Source organism: Chrysochloris asiatica, unplaced genomic scaffold (assembly GCF_000296735.1).
Source record: "Chrysochloris asiatica unplaced genomic scaffold, ChrAsi1.0 scaffold00009, whole genome shotgun sequence".
Taxonomy (NCBI): Eukaryota; Metazoa; Chordata; class Mammalia; order Afrosoricida; family Chrysochloridae; genus Chrysochloris; species Chrysochloris asiatica.
Window position 1 is genome coordinate 27,881,812 of NW_006408527.1, and position 22,689 is coordinate 27,904,500.

The 22,689-nt window shown below is 42.9% G+C and overlaps 1 protein-coding gene across 3 annotated transcripts; it reads right to left on the reverse strand.

Annotated features, from left to right (window-relative positions):
• Positions 1-3,550: 3,550 nt before the first annotated feature.
• Positions 3,551-21,435, reverse strand: LHX9 (LIM homeobox 9). 3 transcript variants are annotated; one of them, XM_006834174.1, is made up of 6 exons: positions 21,392-21,435; positions 16,024-16,142; positions 14,009-14,211; positions 12,575-12,930; positions 5,878-6,080; positions 3,551-4,686 (listed from the first exon to the last, which is right to left on the reverse strand). In XM_006834174.1, exons 1-6 carry the CDS (start codon positions 21,417-21,419, stop codon positions 4,432-4,434), a joined length of 1,164 nt encoding a protein of 387 aa, XP_006834237.1. In that variant the 5' UTR covers positions 21,420-21,435; the 3' UTR covers positions 3,551-4,431. The 3 variants fall into 3 exon arrangements, with proteins under 3 accessions (XP_006834237.1, XP_006834236.1, XP_006834238.1); XM_006834175.1 differs by lacking the exon at positions 21,392-21,435 and adding an exon at positions 7,659-7,664 and having other exon boundaries at positions 4,432-4,686; positions 14,009-14,234; positions 16,062-16,140; XM_006834173.1 differs by lacking the exon at positions 21,392-21,435 and having other exon boundaries at positions 3,679-4,686; positions 16,024-16,237.
• Between the last annotated feature and the right edge of the window lie 1,254 nt (positions 21,436-22,689).

Consider the following 22,689-nt stretch of genomic DNA (forward strand, 5'->3'; position numbering starts at 1 on the left):
AAAATATTTCTAAGTTAAACTGCCATAGGTGACAGAACAAGGAGAAAAGGTAAAGCTGTAGGACAGAGATCAGAATAAACTGACTGACAATGTATTGGAAAATCTATTTAAATTGCCACAGCCATGGATGAGGTTTCAATGAGGCATAAACATTCAAGTTACTGACAAAACCAACATGTCTCATGATCACTCAAAATAGTCTACTTGTCATGGTGCATTGCTTTATTATTAAATAGTAAGTTGCGCTCTGTTTTTTTAAAAAAGTTTTTCTTTTTCTAGTATTCAGGAAGTGAAAGTATTTAAGAAAACATTCAAAATTCTGAGATTACATGTAAGTGAAATATTTAATGTCTATCGTTCATAAAAGTTACATCATTTACATAGGGTTCATTTGTATATAATAAAAATTTCATCATAATGAAAAATTTTCTGGAAAGTATTTTATATGTTAATTTGTTTAACATATGCTTTGGATATACAGCTAAATAGGAAGAGTTAAAAAATTCTTCAAATATTTCCTTTAATAATTAAAAAACCTCATTCCTAAATATTTGTTTTTCCTTCTACTTGCTCTTTTGCTTGTAATATCATATGCAACTTGAACTATGCAAAGATCAACCTTTTCATAGTTCAAAATATATTTGTATACTTCAATAAATTTGCTCATTGCATAGCTAACATGTAAACTTACAGAGGATCCATCAATTTTACCCTAATAATCTAAAAAAGTTGCTGAAATTTTACATAACAATTTATTCTGAGGTTTATTTATTTTTTTAATTGTAATTTGGGTTTTGTTTGTTTTAAAACATTTTTTATACATGTATCGATTGAATACAACAAACGAGGAATAAGTTATGGAAAGCTAAAAACCAAGTAAGTAATTTTATTCTAGACTACCAGAATTTAACCTCATTATATTGTTTGAATTATTTCTTAAGTATAACAAATGGGAAATGTACTATGCTGCCTAAGAAGAAAGTGTTCAAAATTAAGTTCAACAGTGTGTGTTTGACATAAAGTTAACTATGTTTGCATCAAATAAAATGTTTATTAATGAAAGCTATCATACAAGAAACAGCGAACAGAAGTATCATACAGAGACGTACACTACAGGTGACAGATGTAAAAGTGCATGCAGAGTTTTCTGTTTAAAAAAGAAAGAATAAACAATAATACTAAAATTACTGGGTTTTGATCCCTATACTCTTAAATGAGTGATAGTTCTTAGAATTTACAATGGAAAAATGCCATTAACAGATAGAACTAATACAAATTACCAACAGGTGGCATGAATGTTTTTGGACTTTATTTTACAACTACTTGTGCTTGACAAATGTGTGGATTTTTATTTCAATAAAAATTTTCATCAAATATGGGTGTGCATGTGACTGCCAGGTTGCTCTGATTTATACATGATTTATCTAATTTTGTTTGAAACCACATCATTTTAATCCTTCATTTGTGCTAGACTCCATAAAATAACAAAAGTTTTGTTTTGTTAACATTCAGTAAATGACATTTAAGTCTCTCTCTCTCTCTCGCTCGCTCTTTTTTTTTTTTTTTTTTGGCTCAATAAATTTTTTTAATGTATGATTATCATAACCTAATATTCTCTTTGTCTTCACTGCAGTGGATTTCCGATCAAACTTTTCCCCTTCTTTTAATACTTTAGGGAATTTTCAAACGTCGGGATGTTTGGCTGTAATGCCCCAAGATTTGTTCTCCCTGAAAAAAATCATAGTGACAATTTATTAACTACAGAGCAACTTGGCTTTTAGGGGTCTTCAATTTCTTTTAGATTTACAAATATCCATTTGTGCTCAATAGGCCTAACATTAAATCTTAATCATATTTAAGATTTTTTTTCATGCAATTACTTTAGCTGCTAATTCTCTCTCTTTTTTAATTCTAAAAATTGAACTGAGTCAAATCAGTGGGGCATTACTTTATTATAAAAAAATATATTTTAAAGGTATTTGTAGGCTGAGTTACACTGTCGAGGCAATGGTGTGTAAATTTAATATGAATCCGCAGTTTGAAAATCTAAAATCTATTTGTATGTTTCACTATTTAAAGATTTTTGTATTACCATTTTAATATATTTTACATATTGTTATTGGATATACAGTAGTTCAGTTAAACCTTAAATGAAACTGATGGGAAATAAAACTCCTTAGATTCAAAATGGTTTATTCACACAAATTTAATAGGATATATCACAATTGTTTGGTCCATAAATATTTAGGGGAAATAGTTTCTATACAATGCATTTATCAATAAACAAAGAAACATGGACAATTTTGCTAGACCACTTACTGTACTATAAACACGAAGTTCAATATATAAGATTATTGAATTTATCAACTATATTTGAAAGAGTGCACAACTGCTTTCTATGACATGTTTGTTCCCTCTAACAGGATACACCATAAAAAGAGTTTCAGAAATAAGAGGTAAAACAGTACAAAACTAGTGAGGTGTCAAAAGGGCTTAAAACAGTTAATTTAACAAACAACACATATATCCTGATTTTTCACAAACTTACTTCCAAGTTATATCATAAGGCACATAGGAGAACTGAGTTTATAATTAGTCTACTTAATAAAGTAGATCTATAGTACCATATATTGTTCTGTCAAAGAACAAAATTTATAAGTATCAATATTTTACCTGTAAAAGTGTATTAATAAGATCTCAGCCTTACCAAGGTTGTTTGGTCTGGTTAGTGGTAAATGCCCAAAATGTAATAGAAATATGAAAAGTCAAGATTTAAGCTCCATATAAGATGATAACCACACTTGCTAAATATATAATGGCAATCACACTTTTCTTCTGTTACAGTGTTAACTTCTCTTCCATCATCTTTTTTTTAAAAAATAAGCTACTTTCTGTGCTAATTTTCTAAAGACCCTGAGCAAAAGTTACAATAATGCACTTTAATGTGGGCAGTGAACTGTCAATATTTAACCACACATTTATACAGCCAGAAGGACACCTTTAAAATCTATTAAATAGCCACTTCGACCACCAGAGGAGATTTAAGGGGTCCAAAAAGTGGAGAATATGTGCAAAGTTATCCTTAACAATCCACTAAAGCAAGACATATATCTTGACTTCTTTTAAAATTTTTTTTTTTTTTTAGGAAATCCACAATCTAATTGGTATTTAACTACAACAGAAGCATATAGATGAACATTCACCACTGCCCAGACCAGTTAAGATTTTTAGCTTAAATTAAAAGGGGGAAAAAAAAAATGTTACTGTAAACGAGGAAATATATTCAGATCAGCATCCACAAGGCTTCTGAGTTTATCTACTGTAAGACTAATAACTTCAAATCTCTAATGCCATAAAAAAAATTTTCTTCAACACAATTATCATCCTGTGCCAAAATAAAACAAAGCAAAACAAAACCAAGGAATTCTCATTGTTTGTAATAGTCTACTAAGTTTCCTTAAAAAAAAAAATTTTTTTTAACATTATTCATATAGAATGCCAGATACAATCTTATGGTACATCTGAAGCCAATCAATAGAGCTATTAATTAAACTAAATCAATTTTTTAACTTCTTAAAAAATTATATTTTGCTTATTTCCATTTTCCCTGGGGGGAGGATAATTTAGAGAGAACAGTTTCACAATGATCACTATTGACTTGCGGAGGTTAAAAGTATAGAATTTCAAATTCTATGTGGAATTTTCATGGATACACAGGAAGTTTAATTTTTCAAATTTTGAAAAACTATGAAATAAAAAGTTTTGTTGGGCTGTACATCTCTAAGAGAAAGAACAGTCACGCTCTTGGAATCGATTTCTCACTAACTATCATTAACATTAAAAATAATTATAACTAATACTTTTCTTTAATAACATTCCTCATTTGCATTGACTATGCAAGAAATATGAATCAACCAAAAATTTTTACTTTCATTGTTTTTTTTTAATGTGACGTTTGTAAAATTCCATAAGCACACAGACAATTGCAAAGCTTAAAAAATAACTGATCACTCATCTGATTCTTTAGTAACCTAATTATTTGACTGGGAATATGATTATTTGTCAATTACGATACAGCGTGATTTTTGTTCTTTTCCTTTGAGATTCTGGAAATAAGTAACATACAATTTTAAGAGGCACTTATTAGAAAAATTCAAAAACTCCCCTTATCAACTGAAAGGTCTAATTAATTCAGAAAAAAATCCATTTACAGTTTGCAAACAAAATATGTTCACTGAAAGGAGACAATACTGGAAACTCATTTGCCAAGTGGCTGCAGATGCTACACACCAAGCTGTTGATTTTTTTATTTCCCAAATATCTCATGTGTGGAAAAAAAAAAAAAAAGTCTTGTAAATAATAAAATAATAATAATTAGAATAATAATAAAAAGAAGAGGAAGAATTTTTTTTTTTTTTTTTAAATCATATGTTAGAAAAGGTTCGTTAAGGTAGTTTGTGAGGGGCTTCCGGATTCGTGGCTGTCCATGTTAGAGGTCACGGATGTCACTACAGTGATAGTGGGATTGGTCAGGTCTGTTAAAGTGGTCGCAGTGCCGGGTGGAGTGAGAGCGCCGTCTGCTGAGGGCGGGGCCGGAAGCGATGTGCCATCAGCTTTATCAACACCCCCATTCTCCTGCCGCAAAAGGTTCCTTCTGAATTTGGCTCGTGCGTTTTGGAACCAAACCTGCAAACCAATCCCAATTGATTTCTTTACCGATGTTTATTTTTATATTTCTTTCTCTCTCTTTTCTTTTTCTTCCTTTCTTTTTATGTATATATATTTTTTTGTGTATATATATATATATGTTTCTCTTTTTAGATATAATTGTTTATCTTTCTTGAGAGACAAGGGCCTCTTTTTTTTGTGGTTGATTTTTTTGCTTTCTAAAAACAAATTCATTCAAGTAATACTACAGATTTATTCTCTCAACTGCACATATTCCACCCCCCAGCATTGACAAGAGCTCATTTATGTGCAAATACCATGGAAAGGAAGGCACAGAGATAAAAGGGGGAAAATAAACCCTGCTTTCTCAGTTGTTGTATTTTGAGAATGGAGAGAAACAGAGTCAATGAAATCATCCCAAAGTAAAAAGCACTCATCTGAAATAAACATCACTGCAACAGACTTTGGGCTGTTCATGAATTTGATATACAGTAAATACTCTGAGTAAGAAAAACTCTTCTGAGGCCACAGACCCCAGGCAGCCCTAAACTGGTAAGCAGACTTAAAATGTTTTTTATGTGACCCCGAAAAGTGAGAGAGGATCACAAGGGACCTGCAGCAACCTCCTTTAGTTTCGTTCATTGCATCTTCTTATAAAGATACCATGATGAGTTTAAGGAAGCAATAGAACAGAGAACTAACTCCTAGTTTTTAAATGTAGTTTGTTGTGAATTGTCACTTACAATGGGAAAATACTTGGCTCTAATGGATTGCTGATACACTTGCTATGCTTCTGGCTTTCCAGAATTGAAAAAAGGGTCAGCCTGAATTTGGAAGGTTATAACAAGTGAGTGAGTCTGCCCAGAGTTTGCTGAAGTGTCAGCAACAACAGGCCCCCTAAAGTCTCTGCACTGAGCCTAATGTGAATGTAAATTTCTAGAGCCACAACTTGTAGCGATAACCTCACTGTATATGCAGAGCCCATCTGGAGAAAGAATAAACTGCATTTCAGAAGTCCCTAGTTCTCTCGTTGGGCACCCTCTGGTAAGCCCCCACAGCATCTCAAAACACCCTCTGTGGAGAAAACTAAGATACACGCTCAAGTAGGGGTATAGGAAATATCCGTATCGCTCTAAACAGGGAAGAAAACTATTTTTACTGGCAAGGGAAAGGGCGATGTATGCATAACCAATGATGGAGGTTTCTTACCTGCAAAACTCTTTTGGTCAGGCCTGTTTTCTGGGCAAGCTGCTTGAGGTCCTTGGCATCCGGGTTGTGATTGATGGCAAAGTAGGATTTCATGGTCCGGAGCTGGTGGTGCTTGAAGGAGGTCCGCATTCGCTTAGTCTTCTGAGAGGGTGGATAAGGCTGTTGGTCCCGGTCCAAGTGGTCCGCCTCATTTTCGTTACAACCTGTTGTGGGAACAGTGAACAAACAACTGCTCAGGAGAAACTCCTTCATGAGCTGAGATGATATAAGGCAAGGATAATAAAGCAACTGTGAAAAAAGCTGACGATTCCATTATGCGCAGTATATCTCAATAAAAACAAGGAGGCTAATTGTCAAAGCAGCCAAACTAGCCTGTTTATAGACATAACCATAAAGCTTGTATAATAGAAAAATAATAGGTAATTTATCTCTTTTGCTTAATAGTTGCTAGGGAAACTTGGGAAGATAAATAAGCCCTAAGTAAGTGAGTGGGAAAGGAGTCCCTGGTGCAGTGTTTAAGCACTTGGCTGCCAGCAGAAAGGTGAGCAGGCGCTTGGAACCCATCAGTTACTGCATGGGAGAAAGAACCCAACGGCCTGCTCCTATAAAAATTCCAGGCAGTCCTACCCTGACCTATTGAGTCACTATAAGTTGGAATCAGTTTCAAAACATACAAGTAGAGCAAAAAGGAATCCCTAGACTTATAGTCCAAAGACTGACAGTTCAAACCCATCCAGAGGCATCTTAGTCATCTGCTTCCGGTTACGGACTTGAGAACTCTATGAAGCAGCGTTCTACTATGACACACCTAGGGTTGGCATGAGTTGGGATCAACTTAACTGACAAATAACCACAGTAAATTGGGAGTGAAACAAATCGAAGAGAACATCATTTTCTAAGAAATGTATTTAATAATAGCACTCCACCCCAGCTCAACCCTATGCACAGTTTCTGGAGATTCCTTATTCTGTCCATATTTGTGGAATGAGACATATTATCTGAAGGCATTGCTTTTTGTCATTAGAGAGATGGCAAACAAGTCTTCCAAATAAGGAAGAATTAAGGCCAATTGTAATGTTCAGTCTTTTCTAAATTCCTAGAGCATTCTCAATAAGGACAAAGTTAAAGAGAAGGAGGAGGGGGAAGATTTCATCATATTTAGAAAAAGAAATTTGCAACCAAGAACATATTTCTAGTTTTTAGTAAAGTTAAATACAAATTTTCAGACTTCTTATGTAATGTTGTAAAAAGCCATCAAGTCAGTTCTGACTCATAGCGACCTTGTATAGGGTTTCCAAGGAGTAAATAGTGGGTTTGAACCACTGACCTTGTGGTTAGTAGTCTAGTGCTTATCCTACCGAGCCACACCAGGACTCCTTATGTAATACAAGAATATTATTTTCAAGAATGTTTAGCCAGGTGGCTCTGTAGGATAAACCCTGGACTGCAAACCACATTTTGGTTTGAACCCACCAGCTGCTCCTCTAGAAAAAGATGAGGCTTTCTTTTCCTTCAAAGATTTCTAGCTTCGAAACCCTATAAGGGTCATTATGAGTCGAAACCAAATCGATGACACTTAACAACAACAGTTAAAATAGGGTAGACCAGGAAGAAAATGTGTTTCCCTAGGAGTTATTTTTATAAATATTTCTGAAAGATAATGAGTCCAAACTTCTCTTCACTCTCTTCATGCCTGAAGCACTCCCTCAGCCACTGAAAGTGCTTGTTTCTAGGCTTAGATCTTGGCCCTTTTTGCTCTGGAATGCAAGCTTGGCCTTGACTGAGAGCTGAGGACCCTGGCAGAGAGGGCCAGTGTCTTCTCACTTAGCACTGGGGGGATTACAGCCCAGCCTTTGAAACCAGCCTGAAAGTTGTTATCCCCAGGATACAAAGTTGTGCATTTAAAAGGTCACTTTCAATAAACTACTGGCTCTGCATAGAAAATACGATTTGTGAAATGAAAAACATTTAGCTGAATATTTACTGATTCAGTCAATTTCACAACTTAAAGGGCATGGCTTTTTTTTTTTTTTAATTCTTATTTCAAATATTTTCCTCATATTTAATTAGGTTTGATCATCTTGCATTTTACTGTATAATAGAATACCTAAAACCAAACTGATCTTGTCATCCAGGGAGAAAAGAAATCTGAATCTTGGAGAAAGTATGCATCTATTAACATGAGCTCTTTTGAGTCTCCTTACTAAAAGGTTATCTTCTTGTTTTACTCTGCTTATAATGATTTTTTTTTAATGTTTCCAGTAAGTCAACAGATAGAGAGAAGCACAGAAATTTTAGTCACCAACCAAGAAGTCAGCTGCTTTACAAAACCCATTTAAAAAGAAATTCTCCCTAATACAGCATGAGTAGACATGCATGGTTTATATTTCTATAAGATACGTAAGTAGGAGGGCGTATTTGGCAAAAGGGTAGGTGAGTGATTTCCTTGGGGGAAAGATTATGCCATATTTATTTTGGGATCCTCAGAGTCTAGTAAAACCAGGAACTCAACAGTCACTCAGTCATGATTTCAGAGTCCTTTGTTCATCAATAAAATTACAAGTGTATATTAATGCAAAGTCAAATCAATGTGAAGTAGAATCCAAGTCAGGTATATACATTCAAATGCTGAACTCAGACGTATGCTCCATCAGAAAGGATAGCATAGACCCAAAGATACAGAGAGTATGTATTTTACATTTTTTTCCAATTTCAGCCCAATGAGCATATATCAAGTTCAACTCCTCTACAGAATTGTACTTTCTTATCCTCAAATGGATAAAACAACATCTTAGGACCTACTATAAAACTATACTTATCTCCAGAAAACTAGGTCATGTTTCACAGCCAAACAATGAAATGATCAAAGAGGCTCACCTCAGTCACTAGAAGCTTCTTCAAGTAAGATTTCATTCCTATCATATGTGAGTAACATGTAACTTTTCCAGAACTACACATTAAATTGAATATTACACTTGGGATAGAAATTTTAAGTTGGTGTTTAAATAATGCTCTGAACCGTTTCCCCACAAGCTAATGTTTCTAAGAAATCAATATGAATCCTAATCTGAGTATATAATCACTAGTTGCTAAAATGAAGTTTCAGAAAGGTAATTATAGTAAGGTTTAATAAAATTGCTTTCTTTTGTATACATTCTATATCCATTATTGCTGATTAGAAACTCAGCAGAGCATATTATTCCATTAAGCCAAATTTTAGGGCCTATTTGTACACAGATTATAATTCATTGTATAAAGAGGTGAAGTTATCTCCTTGTTAAACAGATATTATGGTGTATGATTTTCCTTTGACTGTGTTATCACTTACAGTATGCAATTTAATAGAGCAATCCATTTCTTCCACACAGTTACTAGTGCATTATCCTAAATTATTTATGTTGAAATACAAGTACATTATGTAAACTTGCAGGTGATTGTGTTTCCCTAGAGTCTACTTTTGTAACCGGTTATAGGTTTCTTTTTCCTGGTTTGTAGTAAACATCCACCTGTATGTACATACCCAGACTTATTAAGTTAATGAGAAGATCTAATGAGAAAATACTCTATTTTCTAATCACTTATAAAGTAGTCACCTAACCTGAAGTGGTTTTCTATTTTGAAGGTGCATGACCTTCTGTGAGCTAACTGATCCCTGGAACACCACTAGGGGTCAGTACCAGCTGGCTTATTTAATAGCTGTGAGGACTTTTAAAAACTTGGATCGATAGAAAGAACCTAAAGAAGAGAGATTTTGAAAAGTGGTAAAATTTTAGTCTCTAAATTAATGCTAAATTACCCAAGTAAAAACTGCCTATCCTAAAAATAAAATTCCTTTCCACCCCCTTAGGACTTTATTTCAATCCAGGGTTCCAGATAAACTTTCCATGTCTCTTTCCTAAAACATCTGTCTGATTAATGGCACAAAGAAGTATAAACTACCTTAGGAATAGTCCCATTATGAGGCACTTGCTGATCTTTGCCACGTTTCACATCTCTAACAATCTTTGGATTATAAATGTGTTTTATGTATGTTTTTGAAAATATATTAATGCATAAATTACATGTTTTATTAATATCAATGTTATATTTTCTGAGAGAAGCTTACATTTAAGCAGAAGTGGCAATGCAAGATCCAAGGAAGCCTGAAATAATGAGCTAGGACTAGGTCCATTTTATTTTCTACCTTTTAACACGCTTTTAATTTAATGAAAGTTTTCTTTTGTTCTTGTAACAAACTGGCAGTAGGTTTGTAAGCACTTTTTAAATAGTAGGTTGATTTCTGGTAAGGGTCTAGATTATTTTCAACTAACTTTAAAGAGATCGATGCTATTTACAAGTGCCTCTGGAGAACATTTAGAAAGGTTGGAATGGGTGCCAATTAAAAGGCACCACTGTCTGTAGGTCTGTAGTAGTGTAATATATGGATACTCATCTCATTCCAGCTAAGACAGTGACCTAGGCAACTTTTCTCTCCATCATAAACAAGAATGGATCCACTTTCTTTATAGCCTTGTAGTGGCACTAATTTGCAAACAAAGAGATTTTAATTCTTTTTAAGATAGAAGTGTTGAGTCTCCAGTTTTGTTCAGATAAGTAGGAAAAGTTGAACTCTACTGTCTTTTATTACACCACCCCCCCAGGACTTTCTACTATAAAATAGGATCCAAGGAGAAATCAAATACCACTAATTAGATGAAAAGAATAAGTCCAAAGCCAGGCTTGTCACAGTTTGACTAAAAGTCTTCATTCTTCCGGGACTTTCCCTTTTTTCAAAGAGTTTGCTGGTTCTCTGTTTCTCTCTCATTGTTTCTCTCCCATTCTCTCTTCTTTCCACCCCACCCCCATTTTGTCTCTCTCTCTAACTAGGACCCTGGAGAGTGACTCAAAATTCCCATGTCATCTTCTATTAGTATAGAACAAGTAGTGCCCTGTGGCATCAAAAGAGATGAGTGCTGGGCAAAGCAGGGGCCTAACCAAAGACCCCAACTGAGCTCTGTGGCAATGAGGTTGAGGGTGTGGCCCTTGGCTGGAGGTTGGCAAAACCTGGGGCTGCACCCGCTGTCCACTGTCCTCGTGCAACCTGATCCTGATGGGGTCTGTAGCGATTTGTCTGGCTCTTTTTCTATCATCTAGTGACCCTCTAGGGACAACTGCAGCTGCTCTGGGTTTGGGGGGAGGGGCACAAAGGGGGCACTCACTACTCTTTCTGAGATGCTGCCTGCTGTACCTGTTCAGTGCTGTGAATCTGCTCTTCAGCTAGATCTGGAGGGAACAGAGGGTAGGGTCGGGGAGCAATCATTGACCCTGATGACTTCTGAAAACTCTCAAAGCAGAACTCTACGTTCTGACTTGTCTACACTGGTTATGTGACCTTGAGCAAGTCATTTATCTGGCTGAGCACCAGCTGAATGTCAGGATCATTCCAGGCGCCAGGGAGTGGAAGAGAAACACAGAATCATCCCACCTGTGCTCTAGGACGCACTCACTTTGGCTAGGCACCTGGGGAACTCATGGTATCACAGTAAACCTGCCAGATGAGGTTCCCAAACTTCATTCTGTAGTCTTTTTCAATCTGTCTCCTACTTGCTGGTGTTTGAAGAGCAGCTAGGACAGCCCTGTCCCCCAAAAGTTAACCAGGGTTTTCTAGAACTTCTTCCCAGTGACTGAGACTCACAAGAAGAGTCTGGATCCTGCTCAGAGTTAGATTATGTGAGCGGGGTCTGCTATCATTCTGACTTTTACCAAACCTTTAGAACAAGAAACACCAGCCTGGTGAGTGGAGTCTCAGGCTTCCTACAACTGATGCTTGAGTAAGCAAGATTGATAAACAGCGGTGCATCCCCAGTGCCAGCCAGAAAGTGTGCTTTCTGGCCTGTTGCCTGTATTTTAGTTTTAATTAAGAGGGAAAGCTGGTAGAAGACAGACTAAGCCTGAGCCAAGACCATGTCTGACCTGGAGGTAGTTCCAGTTTGCCTGGGAATCTGGAAGGTCTCTCAGAGAAGAATCATCTAGATGAGGAACCTGACCTCTGGAAGGCACAAACCACCTCAGTGTGGAGGGATCTCCACCCTTAAAGCTGCAGTCGCCAGGGTCAGGAAAGTCGGGTTTTCAACACTCATACCAACTGTGTTTCTGATTAACTGGGCTGCTCACCACAGCCTCTACTACCTCTAGAAAGACTGAGTTTGGGCTCTGAAGAGTTTCCCCCACTCCCCTAGTATTTGGGAAAACCTCCTTCAGGATCCATAATTTGGCATCCACAAAGGAATTGCCCTGGGGCTGATTTGCTCCAACTGGGAGCCAGAAACTAATGGGCTCATTAACTAATGGGCAGCTAGGATTTGGCTCTGCATGTTTTGGGGAAAGTCACGGCAGCCCCATGGCTGTGGATGTTTTCTTTGTTGTGTTTTTGGTTTGGGGTTTTGTTTTTGGTTTGTTTGGTTTTGCGTTTTTCATTCCACCCCCCCACCACACACACACACACACACAACCTAAATAAACCTAAATAACAACAAAATAAAGGTCACATTCTCTCTCTCTCCTTTCTCCCCTGTCTCCCTCTTTAGCTCCCTCCTTCCCTTTCTTCTGTGTGAGAGGAAGCTGTACAGAGAAAAAGGGAATGTTGGGTAGAGCATCCTCTGGCAGCCAGATCTTGGATGGGGGAAATGACTGAAGGCCAGGGGTGGGGGGGACCCACCTGAGTTGTAATTGACTATGTCCACTCCCAGCGCTGGGCTTTTCCGCTTCCGGGGCCGTCCTTTCTGCACCGTGCCTGTGCCGTTGAAGTAAGGCAAGGCCAAGCCTCCGCTCTTGGCTGCCAGCTCAGTGTAGCTCAGCTGTGGGGGATACTCCCCTTGCAAGAGGGTCTCGAAGTGGGCGCGGCAGTACACCAGGCTGTCTTTCATGCCGAAATGGTCGCCCGTGGTCAGAGTCTTGTTGCAGGTGGAGCAGGTGAAGCAGCTTAGATGGTACACAGAGTCTCGGGCACGCATAACCATCTCGGAGGCGGAGATGCCAAGGTGGCAGCGGGCACATCTCTGCACAGAGAACCTTCTGGAAGGAAACAGCTAAGAGTCAGGGCGCTGGTTAAGGCACAGCGCCTGGGGTTTGGTCTGCAGTGGACAAACCGAGATCCAGACTCCCTCGGAGGACAGTAGACTGGACCAGTATGACATTAATTTTATTTGCGTATTAACTTGTTCTGAGGAACCAGGACAAAGAACCTTGGCATTGAGCTTCAGTTTCCTTCTCAGTAACATGGAGATCTAAAAATCAAAACCCAAAACTCTGCACTAGCTAACTCACAGCGCAATTTAAAGGATCTATAGTAAATTGTTCTGCCAAGTAAAAAACGCTTCATCGGTTACAAAACATTTAATGAAAGAAGGACAGTATTATTATCCTGGTTGTGTGTGTGTGTCTGAAAGTATTAATTCAGATGGACACTTCCCAAAAAAGGACAATTTTGTAAATTAAAGATTTTTTTGTTATCCACCTCCCTGACTACAGCTGACAGCCGAGGTAGCACTCACCTGCACCTAATTCTGTCTTTTCCAATCCAGACACACAAATGGGAAGGATCAGCAGGTATGCCCGCCGCTGAGTTTTCTCTCTAGTCTAGCGGGCATGGTTCTAGCTAACGGATAAAAAGAGCTCAGAACTGAGTGGCTTGAATTTTGTCAACGGTATTTATTCTTGATCGTGGTCACTTTCAAGGTCTCCCACCAAGCAAAAACAAAACAAAACAACAACAAAAACCCAGTGGCTTCGCCGGGGCCACCAGTTCGAGGTTCACACCTTGTTCAGTTCGTAGTAAGCGGAAATAAACCTCTCAAGATTCAGACCACAGAGACACGCAGATTTTCCTAGGTACTCCCACCAACGAACTGCGAAGAGCCCGCGCGTGCGGTATCCCCTGAGAATGCCCTAGATCTCGGGTGTCCCTCCCACTAAGCCTCAGTATTAGTCCAGAGGGTCGCACTTTGGCGTACGCTGAGGTCCGAGTAGACTTTCTTGGGTTCCGGACTGACGTCAGCGCCACAAACAGACCAAAAATGGACGAGGGGGACCTGGGCTCGGACAGGTAACCACGCCAGATGTGTCCGCACAAGAGAGATAGGAGCGGGAGTACCTGTAATAATCCTCCTTGCAGTAAATGCTGCCGTCCTTGGCGAAGCAAGTGAGCTCGGACTCGAGGGCCAGTTTACATTCACAGCACTTCAGGCACCTCAGGTGCCACTGCTTGTCCACTGCCAGCAGGTAGTACCTGTCTGAGATCTTGCCCCCGCAGCCAGCACACAGAGCGGGTTTCTCCGGGCTCAGCGGGGGCATCCCCTGCAAGGCAATCACAAACGCGGCTGTGGAGCGCGCTGCACCGCACAGCACAATGCGGGGTCCCCTGATAGCTTAAGCCCAGGACCCACCGCACACAGCAAACGTAGGGGCACGTTTTCCGTTAGTGGCTCACTCCCTCTCTACCTTGTCAGTCTGACCCCGCGTTCGCGTCCACCCCAGACAGTTAACCTAAAGATCGTCCGGCAGTCCCGAACCTCGATTATAATGTGTTGGGAGCATATTAACTATATTTAGGTGATGGTTCTGGAACTCGAATCATTACAACCTAAAAACTGTGGCTTACAACGGACACAAAAGGAAACAATAGGAATTGTTTTTGAGGGAGGTAAAGGAGATTTACACAAGCAAAGATTGTTTTTAAACACAAATAATATTACAATTCTGTTTGTATAAATTCTTACAGACAAGAATGAAATTAATTACGTAAAATTAATCATAATTTACTTGACACTGTTTTGGTGGGGATATATTTACAGACCTTTATGCTCCCTAATTTTCAAGAATATTGGTTCTTTTCCCAGAAATGTTGTGAAATGATTGTTCCCAGGAAGGCTCAGTTGTACCACGGCATCAAAATACCCACGACATTTTTCTCCTGGATATCTGTTTAGTGCCCAAGTCAAGCTTCTTGCCTAGTACCACCCGCACAGCCCAAGATGGGAAAACCTCATTGTGACCAAGCCCAGCCAGGAAATTACAGACTTCGGTTGCTGCTTTTTGTTTTTAAATGGGATAACCACGTAAGAGAAAAAGATAATGGAGATTTCTCCTCAAAACACAAAAACCGAGCTGACTGTCCCCATGAAACTTTGGCGGGCCTGAAAAAGTAAAGGTAAGTTTCCTCCTTTACTCCGTGGGCCAAGCACTGAGTTAGCATTGTAAATGTAGACACATCTCCCAACTCAGCAAACTGGTGGGACCACCAAACCCCCGGATCCCCTGGCTAAAGGCTAGAGCTATCCTACAGTTCCCGGTGTGACACCAGAGAATCTACACTGCTCTGTTGGGCTGGAATTATTTTCCGGAGACTTTCGTAATTCCACCACCACCCCCTCTGGCTCATAACTGGGAAGAAAAACACATATATTACTAATTGGTTTTTTTTTCTTGAGCGGACATAGCTTTTATTGTTGAAACACTGAAAAGCTTGAAAAAAGTTTTTGAGCTTGGGCTGGGTGTGCGCTCCTCCGAATGATTTTTTTATTTGATTTTCCTCCTACAAACACACCCGCTGGACCCCGGAGCTCAACGCACTCCCATTTCACAAGAACTAGGATTGTGTTTAAGGGTGCTGAGCACCAAGAGTAAGGGAAATGGAAGGTGGCTATGCCGTGCCTCAGCCCACCCCCAACGGGGTGGTCAAACCCAGAGAGGGCGGAGGAACGCCAGCAGGACCCTGAGCCTCAGCTACGCACCGTCCACCCTTGCCTGCATCCAACTCGCCCTCAGATCCTCTGATCCTCGCCGGGAAGGCGCTCTGGAGCAAAGGGGGAAGTTTGGGATGTGTAAAAGAGGACGCCCCACTCCTCCAACTCCAACTGGCCCTGTTCGCTCAGGAAAACACTATGGCAGAAGATAGCAAGTTCTTGACATTTCAAGTCCCAAAGGGGGTCGTTTCTTGGCTCCTCAGAGCTAGGAGACCTGGATAAAACCCACCACCCAGCTTAGAGTGGGTGTCTTATGACCACCATCCCTAACCCCAGCTGACAAGAGACTCGAGGCTTGTCTTCACTGAGCGCGCGCAGGCGCCGCGACGCTCCGGGCTGCAGAGACTGCGGGACACTTCCTTACCGCGTCGCGTCCGTTGAGCTGGGCTCCTTTGGTCAGGCGGGCCTCTGTCTTGGATCTGCGCTCCATCTCTTCCATAATGCCTTGGATGTGGCCTCCGGAGATCCCGTGAAAGAGCATGGCTGGGGGGCGGAAAGGGCACGACTTGTCTTCTGCTCGGCACCCTACTATTTCCATATACACACGCCCGGGGTTCTCAGCTCATCCGAGTGAAGGAACAGAAGGGGACTGCAGAGGGCTGCTCCCTGGAGGAGCTCGGAGACTCTCGGGGACAGAGAACAAGAGGAAGAGAGGAGAGAGAAGAAAGAAGAAAGAAGAAGATGGAGTGGAAATTGGGTCGCTCGCAAAAAAAAAAAAAAAAAAGCCCAGCGGCTCCCTGAAGGAGATGTGCAGAAAACAAACAAACACAGGCGGAGGGGAAAGAAGGCGAAGAAGGCGAATCTTACTGCTCTGAGAGATCGGGTTACTAATAAGAAACAACTGCAGCGGGGGGAGAAAAACAAAATCTGGTGAAGGAAGAAAATAATTTTGAACACAAAGAAACAAAAAGAAGTGCTATTTTCAGCGGTCCCTGGCTGCTTGCAAGTTCCCAGTGCCTGTAGGTTGGGTTGGGGACTGCTCCTGCTGTAGCTGTGTCCAATTTGTTAAGAGACTAAAGCCAGCCCATTTTTGATAATTTAGTAGGAGGAGTTCTCTCCCTGGAGCTGCCACGGATTTTATTCAGACAACAAAGACCTGTCATAGTCCTCTCAACCCCCTGGTGATGGGCAAGCGGGGACAAACATTACAAAGGGGGGGGGTGTTGAGACTGGAGAAGAGAAAAGGGGGGTCTTTACCTCCCCTCAACACACACATACACACTCACGAACACACACACATCCTTCCAAGAGTTCCCAGTGGTCACATTTTAAAGGGGAAAAGAAGTCCTTATTGTCCCTGCCAAGGCACAGGAGTAAGACAGTCTGACTCCACAATCCTAGTTTAAGACCTGATTAGGGTTTAAGGCACACAGAATTCTGGGTTCAACTTTGTATCACTTTCTGATCCTGGTTGTCTCTGACTGACACCCCAAATAAGTCAATATTGGACAGAAACGCAAGAGCATCACTGATGTCAAGACAATGCTGGTTCCTCTCCTTCGCATCACTTAAGAGCTGCGGTCAGCCAGTTAATTTCTTTGCCTCACCTCCTGAAGAGTATGCGCTAGACAGTCGCCAAAACTGAAAAGTGCACTTGAAGTGCCTGTGTTTCTCAATGTTGGGGTGTGTGTGTATATTTTCTTTGACAAAGTCAAGTTTTAGGGACAGACTGTAGGGCACGAGTCTGTAACCAAACAGTGGCCAGAGGATGATTTACTCTCTTACCCAATTCAGATTTGAAGGCGATTCTAGAGTCCGGTTTGAAACTTGTCAACATGGGCAGCGGCTCCGGGAGTCCGGAGAGTTCGATTCGCGTCCCTGAGGGACTTAGCGCGTGCGACATTCCCACTGCCCTGGCAGGGGCGCCCCCACACTTAGGAGGGTGTGAAAGGGTCTCCTCGCTGTGGAGGAAGGGAAGGTGAGAGCTGACGAGCAGAAAGGCAAACTTGCACCTCACAAGAGACGGAATTGTTCTATCGCCCTCTGTTCCCGTTAGCAGCGGCCCCTTCCCAGCCCCATTAAAAACTATCCACAATACTCTTATATTGTCGATTCATTCAAAAGGCCAGAGGCCCTCTAGGGGGCTCCGAAACGGGGAGCAGTGGCAGGAATCAACCCAGCTTTCATCTGGAAGAGGTGGAAGCCCGCGGCCACGCTCTACTCCTTTAGTTCCTTTCGCCTTCTTCTGTTTCCCACCACTCCCCGCCAGCTTCCCAGTATTCTGACACACATCCTGGATACCTCTGGGGCCCGCCCGGCAGCAGACCCGCCTTCCTCCGCCCGGGGGAGCCCAACAAGTAACAGTGGCCAAATCCAGTTGGATCCAGGGAAGGAAGAAGTAAGAGAGGGAAGGCGGGAGGAAAAGATGGAAGAAGGAAGGTTGAAAGGAAAAAAGGAGAATGGGAGAGAAAGGACAAGGAAAGAGGGACAAGAGAGTGGGGAGGAAGGAAGGAAGAAGGGAATGAGAAAGGAAGCCATCCTTGAGAGAGCAGCTTTACTTCCTGTCCCAAAGCAGCAGCCCCAGAGACTTTGGAGTCGCCTTCTCCATGAAACCCAAGATTCCAAAGCTTCCCTAAGCTTTCTTCTCAGGGTCAAAAATAATGCTATTTGCAGACTGTTGGCTGTTAGGTCCTCTGGGTGCCAGAATACAGATCATAAAACACGATTTCACACAAAATGAAGCCAATCAAGTGAACTAAGTTGGAGACCTTCCCCACCCTCTCCAGACTTTGGCAGTCCTACTGGACAGCAGGGTTGCTATTTACTGTAAGTAATGTAATTAGCCCTTTTGGATGGAAATCAATGAGCTTTTCAAACCCAGCAAGGCATACACACGGAAGGGCCCCTGAGGAAGAGCTGGGGGCCTTTCAGAGACTGCAGGTCCTCTCACAAAGGGGCAAACTGTCTTCACTCAAGTCAACTTTAAGAGGACTCAGAGTTGGGGAAGAGGAGAAAGAGAAGAATATTTCTATTAACCCAAAGAAGTTCCAAAGAAAAAGTGAAGAGAAGATCCTGAATCATTTCGTTTCTGTGCTGAATCCTCTTTCCCAAATGGGATATTCAGAATTGGATTCAGCTATTGGGTTTTTATCCAGTTCAGCAAAAACAACAGTAAAGAAGCCCAGAGCAGATCCCCAAGAGATGAAACTCTGGAGACTCTTCATGAAGAAAAGTTTAACCAACAATTCCATGAAGAAGCCAGAACTTGGTGAGGCAACTCCAGGGTAGCCAAACATAGGAGTTCTGTAAACCCTTCGATCATTTATTCATTCATCTGTTCAACTCATATCTGCTAATCACTGCTAGCTTGCTCTTCCTTATGAAACGCCAGTTACAAGTTCCTGCACCCAGTGGAATCTGTTACTTCTCATAAGAAGTCCTCAATAGTCAAGATTCTTCATTCTCAGTGAATGCAGGAAGTCTGTAGAAAGCTGAAAGTGGAGGGAGCTACTGGAATTTGGGAGGTTCTAGTTAGTCTGTGAGATGGCAGGCACTTAACAACAACAAAGTTAGTCCTTGTGTGGCGCTGCAGGATAATACAAGGGACTGCAAGGTCTGTTTGAACCACAGGGTCGGTGGTTCAAACTCACCAGCCTGAAACCCTATGCAGGGTCACTATGAGTCAGAACTGACTCCACAGCACTTTACAACCACAGTTAGACCTTCAGAAATCACTCACCACCAATCTAGCTTGCCTCCTCTCAAAGACCCTAAAGAGGAAAGGGGAACTGCCCCCAAGAATCAGATGTGTGTCCTGGGGTGCCCTAACATTTTCCTCTTGAATCCCTAAGAGAATGCTTTAGAGGTGCTACTCTGTCCTTTGCTCTCAAAAGACATTTAAATTGGGAGGTATCTTTGTAGCCCTGTCTTCTTTAACCTCTTTTCTAAAGGGGCCTTGCTAAAAGCCTGTGGAGGAGAAGCACTCCTCCCTCTCCCAGCTCCGACTGAAAGCCTCAAGTGTCCTATAAAAGTTGGAATGCTTACTTTTTCAGTTCCTGGAGCTGAGCAGAGGCTTCATTCTACAAGGGCAGGTGCAAGAGGAGGGTCTTGAGTCTCCTCTCTGAACTCAAAGATTCTATTAGGAGATATAGGGGGCAGATCCATGGCCAGGCACTGCCTTCTTTCACAATTGGATACACAAAATCTATTAAACCCCCCTTTCTTCTTTGCTTGCCAACTCTTATTCAGCTATTGCCACTTTCAGGAAAGTGAGTGAGTAGGCTCTGTGAAGCAAAGGAGTTGAAACTGAGGGTTTAGGGTCTTGAAAGAGCCACCAAGGACACATCAAGTTCACCTGGACTCTGGCAGGCCCACTGGCCAAAGGATCCAAGCCCAAGGAAATCCCTAGAAGGGAAGAGAGGGGGAAAGTAAGAGGATGCCTAGCCTTGCCCGAGGGTAAAGGCTTTAGGGTTGAGGGTTGAGAGAGGGTGTAAAAACCAGTCTGCCTGCAAGAAGGCAAGCAAGAGAGCACAGGTGCTTCAATGTCTCTTTAGACCCGAATTTTGGAGACCATGACCCGGAATTTACCCTTAAAGAGGTAGATGTCGCTTTTCCTCCAAACCCTAACAAGCTGGCTGAAGAGCCGTCTGATTCTAAGAGTTTTTTGACCAGCGGTCAGTTTTTGTTACAGACTCCAGAGGAGTCAGCAGCATCCTGAGGCTAGAAGTCACGAGCTCGGCACATCCCCTCCCCCTGCCGCACCCACCCCCACCCCCACCAGCCCGTCTGGCGTTAGGTGCGAGGTGAGCGGATAGCCCAGAGGCACCGGGGTTTTTCTCTTGGCAGTGGATAGTGAAATTTTCTTTGGGCAAACTTCTCCCGAAATTGGCTGGGCGGCAAGGCGCACTCCAGTTTCAGTCCTGCCAGCGAAGCCCTCCTGTTTGGCCAGTGAGGTGTGGACCAGAGGAGCTGGGAGCTGGGGCGTCGGGAGAGTGGTCCGCGGCCGCGCCCTAACCGCTCACAGTGCCCTCTGCTCCCCGCGCTCGGGTCCAGAGCGGGGGCTCTGTCCTTTGGTGCGCTGGACACCCAGGCACTCTCCGTCTGGGAGCCTCTGGCCTGCTGCTTGCTCCTTTCAGGTTCCAATCTTTTGGGCCCCAGAGCTTCCAAGAAAGCGGCCACGGGTATAGGACAAGGCGCTTGGGATCACCGAAGCCCTTTACCTGTGAGGTGCCGCGCCTTCCGCGCCCAGCCGCCCCAAGAATAAAGAGACCGTCCCCGCACTGCGGCCGCCGAGATCACGCACAGAAACGGCCGCGCGGGTTTTGCAAGGAACAAAAAACCATCTAAGGGAAGCCCCCCACATGGGTAAGAAAAGGTGTCTTTTTCCCCTACTCTATCCAATCCAGTGAGGAGACAGAGAAGATACCCCATCCCACCCCACAACAGCTCCGGAAAGAATTTGGGAAGTCGTCCCTAGAGCCACCCTCGGTAACTCGCGGTTCACGGATTCTGTGACCTCCGCCACACACCCTGAGACCCGGGTCCTGAAGAAGGTCAAAGACATTAAGGAGAAAGGCAAAGGGAGGGAAATACACATTTCAGGAATCCTGTCGGGATACTCTAGCCGAGACGGTTTATTTTCGAGCCTGTGGAGCGCGGTATTATTTGTAAAACCAACACACAAACACACCCAACGAAGGAGCGTCGGCGCGCACGCGCGCACACATAGCATAGACACACGGGCCGGGGGAAAAGGGCAGAGAAAACGAGAAGGAACCTGGCATGTAACTCACCTGCTTCGAGAGTGGTGTCGTTCAGCATCTTAGAGCACAAGGAGTGGGTCGTGCCGTATTTGGGGGTGGGGGACAGGCTGGCAGAGAAACGCAGCGAGTCAGGCGGGCTGTGCGGCCTGGGAGCCGCACCCCTCACACACCCGCGCCTCCTCCTGCCCCGAGGGGGGGGAGGGCACAGCTGCCCCGCTCCCCCCCCCCAGGCCTTCAGGTAGGGACGCCGCATTCTTAGGGTGGGCTCCTAGGCATCCTAGTGGACATCGAGGCCAGAAAACTGCTCCTAAAAAGCAATCTCTCTAGGGATCTTACCTTGAGGTTCAGATGTTCCCCTGCAACAAACCGTTCCTCTATGAGGGAGGGTCGGAGGCAGCAACCAGAGAAGCAGGCTCGTCTCACCGCGGGTCCCCTGTTAATCCAAAGAGATAAACAGCGGTTGGCTGGAAATAAATCTCTCTCTCCCTTTCTCCCTTCTTTTCTCAGTCAGAATTGACCTGAATCCCTCAACTCTGACCCTGGGCTCTTTCCACCTGTCTTTTATTTTCTTTTTTTTCCTCCAAATGGGGCAAGGGAGGGAGTAGGAGTGGACAGAGGACGCGAGCGTGGGCCTCTGCCAGGAGACAGCTCTGAGCTGCGTTCGCCCTTCCCGCCTCTCAATAACCAGTGGAGGTGTTAATGGAGGACTCTGCTGTAAGCGAACCTCATAAAGCTCAGAGCATCTTGAGGCTCGAGTGCCGCGCTGGGACTAGAGTCCCGCAGCGCGCCCTGGGACCCCAGCCTGCCTTGCCTTTTCCTTCCTTGAGTCTGTACCTAAAGATGCTGCCACCAGCTGGTGCAGGCATAGACGGTGAAAGGGCGGGAGCTCCTGCCGGGAGCTGGACTAAGCCATTGATTGCTCACCCTCCACATCCCCGCCTTCCTCTCCCAGTCTTGTATTTACTCTGAGCGCCCCTGTGCTCGTCGTCAGGAACCGAGCACTTTGGGGAGCATTCTATGCTCAAGGGCGCTCCGTAGGCGGTCAGGTCACCGCAAGGATCGTGGAGGTGAAGGTGGCAATTAACCCTCCCAAAGAAAACCTCAAACTCTGAGAGACAAACGTTTCTGGGGTCTCAGCCAGAGGCCAGTTACCTGGTCTCAGGTTCTCCAGGGGCTGGGCCGCCCTGGGTCCAGTCAGGCCCAGGGGAAGCAAAGGGAGAACTGGTAGCAAAGGGAGGGGATCTGGGGAGGGGACGCTGGCCAATGGTTTGCCCCTCCCCCACACGGTATGTCCTTGGGTCCCAGGTCCGAAATGGGGGCGCGGGGTC